This window comes from Pelodiscus sinensis, chromosome 27 (assembly GCF_049634645.1).
Source record: "Pelodiscus sinensis isolate JC-2024 chromosome 27, ASM4963464v1, whole genome shotgun sequence".
NCBI classification, from domain to species: domain Eukaryota; kingdom Metazoa; phylum Chordata; order Testudines; family Trionychidae; genus Pelodiscus; species Pelodiscus sinensis.
Window position 1 is genome coordinate 12,934,353 of NC_134737.1, and position 6,720 is coordinate 12,941,072.

Sequence of the window (6,720 nt, forward strand, 5' to 3'; positions counted from 1 at the left end):
TGGAAGTACTATTATGATGTTAGACTCATTTAGCATACCAAGCCATAGGCTTTTGTTTGCTCAGCACATCTATAGCATGTTCTCTCCTTGAAATAGGGCTTTGAGGGTTAGACTCCAACAGGGGCTGTGTTATAAAACTGTAGTTCTCTTGCAGTATTAAATCTCTGTCATTCTTTCCCCTTGCAGGTCTGACCTATGATGAAGTAGTCAGCTTTGTGCCACCCCCGCTTGACCAAGAGGAGATGGAGTCCTGAGAAACTGTCTCTCTTCTTTTTGTCCCACTTCACTGTGAGGGGAAGGCCTTTTCATAGGAACTCTCCAAATATCATTCAAGTGCCTCTTGTCACAAAGATATTCTCCTTGGTGGAAGGGTGGTGTGTGGGTGTGTGTTTGTGTGTGTATTGAATGGGGGGAGGGAGGAAGGCTGACTGTATGTAAACATGCTGCATGCTATCTTGTATTCTGTGTACAGCTTATGGCAAGCCTCTGAATACCTAATTGTGACTCACGTTTTTTTTAGCCCTTCCAGAGTAACAGCAGCCAATTTTCACTGCTGCTGGGGTAAGGCAGACATAATGCAAGGAAGCTCAGTTAATTCTCAAGTCACATTTTTTTGCCATTAAAATGGTTTTCCTATGAGGAAGTGACTCTCCAGATAATGGAAAGTAGCTGTATACTTGAACAGCTTTCTACAGCAACAGATTTGGGGCGAGGGATGTCTTTGCCTCTTTCCAGTATTGTATACCAGCAAAAAGTCTGAATATCTGTTTGGTTCTTGAAACACGAGAAGAATTTGTCTGACAATGTAAATATGTTTTGTGCCTTAAATGAATGAAAAAAGCAAAAGTGAGTCTGGAGTTGACATTCTTGAATGGAATTCTGGGCCCATTGTTTTCCATGGGTTGCAGGTAGCCAGGCATGAACACTATAACCAGAAAGTATATCCAGGGAACAGCCTCTTTGCCCCCGGATTGGCAATCACCATGTCTCCTGTTCCTCTCCTTCTGAGGTTTCCTGTCATTCACGGCCAGTTGGTACAGGCAGAGGCTGGAGAGGATTCATGCTGTGTCTATGTGCTTATATACTTTATTCCAAACAAGATGAGGTATTTTTTGCATGTTGTAGCTATATGAGCATGTACACCTACTTTTGTTTCATTATCTTGGAGGAGAGCACTGGGGCTTTAAGGCTGCCAGTGAAGTACTGTACTGAGTTTTTCTGTAGAAAAATCACAGAATCCTCCCTCTTGTAGCACAACTCATTGTGAACATATCTGCCATTCAAGGTGCTTTGATTAAAAAAAAAGGATAAAATATATGGGATAGATAAACATGCACATATTTCTTTGTCCTGGTCTTTTTGTTTTCAAAATATTTGTGTATTTATACAGTAAAGGCTAAAGTCTTTCAAAGGAGCAGCTGAACACGAGACAATTTAATTGTCCAAACTTAGAAGTTATTTTGCCCCCAAAAAGAAATGCTTGGAGTCCAAAACAAAGAATAAGCACGCATGAAGTCAGAACCTCCCTTTTGCGGTCTGTATCTGTATGTGTGTATAATTAAAACGTTAATAAGGTTATTTTTTACGCTCCTGGAAAAGAGCTTTTTGGCTATTTTAGTGGGTTGATTTCTGCCTGAGGAAACAGAAAAAGGGAGTATGTTTCAAGATAAAGTTGATTAAAATATTTTTTATTTGACAGGGAGCCTGTGTGAATGAAATGGCCAACTTCAGGGACTGGGTGGGAGGAAAGTGTCTTTCAGTATTTTGTATATTGCAGCTGTCATTGTGGCTCAGATGCCTTTTTTTAGGCTATAGGGGAAAAGGCATTTTCATAAGTTCATGTATTGCAGGCATCTCCTGTGTGGGAAGAGCTGGGCTTTTGCAGTATTTTGTATTCTGGTGGATCTCCACTCCTTTGATGTAGGAGTGGAGAGCGGCTGTTTTAATGTATTTATTCCTATATGCATAAAGAGGCAGCACAAAAGAGTTGGGAGGTGGATGACAAAGCCATCATTTTTTCCTAGTACACTTTTCGGCGATCTCTCTTCAGGTCAGACCCTCTTAGAGAAGCCTGGGATGGTGTGGGGAGAGTAATTCTTTCATGCCTTGGGTACAGAACTCTCCCCATGACCAAATGAAATTGACAGTAGAAAATCTCTTCCTCTGCTGGATTTACAGTCCAGGTATTTAAATGGAAATGTAGATATAATCTGTAAACCTACAGCAAGACTATTTTTATCAGCCATGTTATGTGCAGATGCTACAGTGTGATTTCATGCAGAAATATTGCTAAAGATTTTTTAACTATAGACATCGCATGTATGAGTGGAAATGTTTCCAAGTCTAGACTCTAATGGGAGCCCGTGGGGCATGCACTCCGTTTTCAGAGCAGTGCTATGCTGCTGCTTAAACAGAAGTACACACTTCAAAAAAGAAATTCTGCTATTTTGTTTGTATCCATGAACTTTGCTGTAATCGGTTATGCCATATAGGATGTCACACAATACCACTGATTTAAAATAAAACCTATTTTTCAGATTTACTGGCTGCTGGTGCTTACAAACTTGTAATGTTAAGTATTTCATTTACATGAATTTGGCTTTTCCAACAGATTGCATAATGTTCAGTCTCATACTGGATCCTAAGAGATATAAAGCCTGAGAGTGCCTTCCTTTCCTCCACAAACTCTGAAATCGGTGTCCACATTCCTTTGACCTGTCTTCTCCACATGACACAAAGACAGTTTTAGAGTTGACCATGAATGTCATCTGGCAGTGAAAAGTCTACAAGCAGCTCTGTTAGTGGAAACTTTAAAAGTGTTTGTCCAGTATGATAGTTCAGTTTTACCTCTGTTCCAGAACTGACATTTCTGCCTTAAACCTGCCCCTCTCCTCAGTAGATCTGATTTTCGTTTTGTTTTCTTGCTGTTTAGAAGTAAAAGTGTTCTCTGGTTCTTACATTGTCATTTAGATACTGCTGATTTACTGCAAGGAATCATGGGAGCATAGTCTTGCTGCTCCTATAATTGTAGGATACAAGGTTTCCTAGAATGTCACTTTTGCAGAGGAGTTTATCAAATCAAACTACATTTTTGGAAATCTCTAGTAAGAGCTTCACAATATCTGGCTATTACTAAACAGAACACTTCATGGGGAAATTTTATTACACAAATGTAAAGAGCAAACTCATTCAATAGATGCTCTATGCAAACAAACAAATGTATCCCAAAGTACTGAAGAATGAACTGTATGGGACAGTTGACCTGTACAGGAATAGGTTAGGTGAACTGACAGGTGGACAGACCTACTCTTAGAGCTTACCTGTACCAAATCAAATGGAACGACAAGTTGGGGAATTGTCTGTACTGGATAAAAGATTTCCATGGTCAGTCCTCATATTTTTCTACACTAGAAAATTTCATAGCTGTCCTTTTGGTGACAAGAAGGCAGCAGTAGTATAGACAGGGCTCAGGTATTTTTATTATAGTGTTATGTGTTCCTGGCTTAGAATAACAGTGGTCAAAGCCTGGCCCTTGACTACAGTTTCTACTGGTGCTGCACCGTGGTATGCTCATATGCATTACAGCATATGAAGTATTTTGAACACCAAGTCTACTATTGTAATTTAATTTTTAACAAATCTGCTCAGTGCATACATGTGTTGCTAGAAGCTGCAAAATCCAACTAGCCATAAAAAGGTTCTAACCATTTCCAAAGTGGGATTCTCTGAAAAGCAAGTGAAAAGGCCATTGTAGTGGAAGCTGCTGGAGTCTGGTCTCAGAATTAATGGAAAAAGGGGTCGCTACAAAGAATTTTCAAAGCCATCAACTCTCCTTGAGACATTCTTCCAACCTTCAATGGATGCTCCATTCTGGCCCGCCACAGTAGCATAAGACCTCCCATTTCAAATATTTCTGTCATTTCTTGTCTGTAGCACCTTAGGATAGATTTTTTGTTAATATCTGTCTGTCTATAATTTTTAGTCTCTAAGGTGCTATCTATACCCTTCTGAGAGATTTGTAGTCTGGTCCATCTAAGAGACTAAAGGTGCTTTTGCGCTATTGAGTATAAAGAAGAGCATATACGTTTGTAAGGCAGACCAGTTTGGCTTTAAAGCTGCAGCGTCTTCTCCAGGCAGCTACTTCATGAATGAGGTCAGCCCAGAAGACTTGCCTTTCAGTGATTAAATATCTTGGATTTTATACTTTTTATTTACTTTCTGTGGACAGATCAGTTTAGTAGGTTTGTTTCTAGTAGAACTAGTGCCTGGATTGCAACTATCACTGAAAAATCACTGCATGTATGGACTGCAGTAAGATGCAGTCTGGGGCAGATGCTAAGGGTGGCTCTTGCTGAAACTTGCAAAAAGAATGACTGAAAATCCTGTTCAGCATATAAAGTCTCTAAGATCTATTCCATTATCAGAGCAGGGATACTTCACAGCCCAGGTTCTGAGGAGGCTTCCAGGAACATCATTGCGAGTGGAGACCCCATATGTTAAAGGGACAGTCTGTTCCTCTGGCCGCCATATCTTTGTGAGCAGACATTCTTTTTAAAATACTGCAGTATTCAAATTAAATGGTCCAAATTGTTTTGAGACTAATCAATTTCAGGAAATTCCCTTGAAATATTATGCCTTCTCATTCATTGAGAACTGATTATACAACTGTAGGAAAATGGGTGGCATCTCAGGTGCTGTAATTCTCTGGTGTTGAAAGGGCAGAAGCTATTGAGATTAGCTGAAATCACTGAGTAGGCATATCTGTTACAGAGAGGTACACTTACTAACTAGAAAATAATTAGACAAATTAGGACCTATCCCTAGACCAAACAGGCTCAACAACAAAATCCTGTAATCGTGAAACATGTTAGACATTTGTAAAGTCCTAATCACGTACCTAGCAACCCATATCTACACACGATTGCTTGAGAGTTGTGTAGTTTTGCTTAGGTATGCAAGCTGGGGACTTGCACGCACAAGCAATTTTTTATATTTTGCAATAACTTCTTTACTCACCTGTGTATTTATACAACCAGTGTTCCGCATATTTCCCTCTCTCATAGACTTTAAGGTCAGAAGGGACCACCATTATCATATAGTCTGACCCTATGCACAATGCAGGCCACAAAATTTTACCCACCAACTCCTAGAATAATCCTCTCACCTATATCTCAGATATTGAAGTCCTCAAACAATGTTTTAAAGACCCCCAAGATGCAGAGAATCCTCCAGTAGGTGATCCATGCCTCACGCTCTCTCAACCTTACACATATGTTGTATCCGCTTAAATAAAACATAGTAATGGCCATAGTGATTCATACCAATGGTCCAGCTAGCCCAGTATCCTGTCTTTCCACATAGGCCAATGCCAGGTACCCCAGAGAGACTGTACAGAACAGGCAGTTATCCATCTGGAAGCCCAGCTTCTGGCAATCAGGCTAGGAACACCCAGAGCATGTGGTTGTATCCTTGACCACCTTGGATAATAGTCATGGGTAGACTTGTCCTTTAGGATCTTTTTTTTTTAACCCAAAAATAGTTTTGGCTTTCAGAATCCCCTAGCAATGAGTTCCACAAGTTGACTTGTGAAGAAGTACATCCTTCTGATTGTGTTAAACCTGCTGCTTATTTATTTCATTGGGTGACCCCTGCTTCTTGTGTTACATGAAAGGGTAAATAACACTTGTTTTCTGCACATCATTCATGATTTTATAGACTTCTATCATATTGTCCCTTGGCCATCTCTTTTCCAAGCTGAAAAGTCTCGGGCTTTTTAATGTCTCCTTGTATGAAATCATTTTTGTTGCACTTCTCTGTACTTTTTCCAATTCATACTTCTCTTTTGAGCTGTAGTGACCAAAACTGCACAGTGTATTCAAGGTGTGATTGATGTGTATATAGTGTCATTATGATATGGGATCTAGTAGATATAGTATACTTAGAGTTCCAGAAAGCCTTGACAAGGTCTCTCACCAAAGGCTCTTAAGTAAAGTAAGTTATCACGGGATAAGAGGGAAGGTCCTTTCATGGATTGATAGCTGCTTAAAATACAGGAAAAAAAGGGTAGGGATAAAATGGTAAGTTTTCAGAGTGGAGAGAGGTAACTAGTGGGGTCCCCCAAAGGACCCATCCTATTCAACTTATTTATAAATGATCTAGAGAAAGGGGTAAATAGTGAAGTGGCAAAATTTGTGGATGATACCAAACTGCTCCAGATAGTTAAGACCAAAGCAGACTGTGAAGAGCTTCAAAAAGATCTCCCCAAACTAAGTGATTGGGCAACAAAATGGCAAATGAAATTTAATGTTGATAAATGTAAAGTGATGCACATTGGGAAAAATAATCCCAACTATATGTACAATATGATGGGGGCTAATTTGGCTACAACTACTCGAGAGAGATCTTGGAGTCATTGTGGATGGTTCTCTGAAAACATCCACTGAGTGTATAGCGGCAGTCAAAGTAAATAGAACGTTAGGAATAATTAAAAGGATAGAAAATAAGACAGAAAATATGTTAATGCCTCTATATAAAACCCTGGTACACCCACATCTTGAATACTGTGAATAGATGTGGTCACCTCATCTCAAAAATGATATCTTGGCATTGGAAAAAATTTAGAAAAGGTCAACAAAAATGATTAGGGGTTTGGAATGGCTGCAATATAAAGAGAGATGAAAAAGATTTGAACTTTTCAGCTTTGAAAAGAGGAATCTAAGG

At 39.5% G+C, this 6,720-nt stretch overlaps 1 protein-coding gene across 2 annotated transcripts in view; it reads left to right on the forward strand.

Annotated features, from left to right (window-relative positions):
- MAPK14 (mitogen-activated protein kinase 14) overlaps positions 1-2,538 on the forward strand; it is a 60,516-nt gene extending 57,978 nt beyond the window's left edge. For both annotated transcript variants that reach the window (XM_075910336.1, XM_075910335.1), the window contains exon 12: positions 187-2,538. In XM_075910336.1, coding sequence (XP_075766451.1) covers positions 187-254 — 68 coding nt within the window. In that variant the 3' untranslated portion in view covers positions 255-2,538. The remainder of the gene's footprint in view (positions 1-186) is intronic.
- Positions 2,539-6,720: the final 4,182 nt, after the last annotated feature.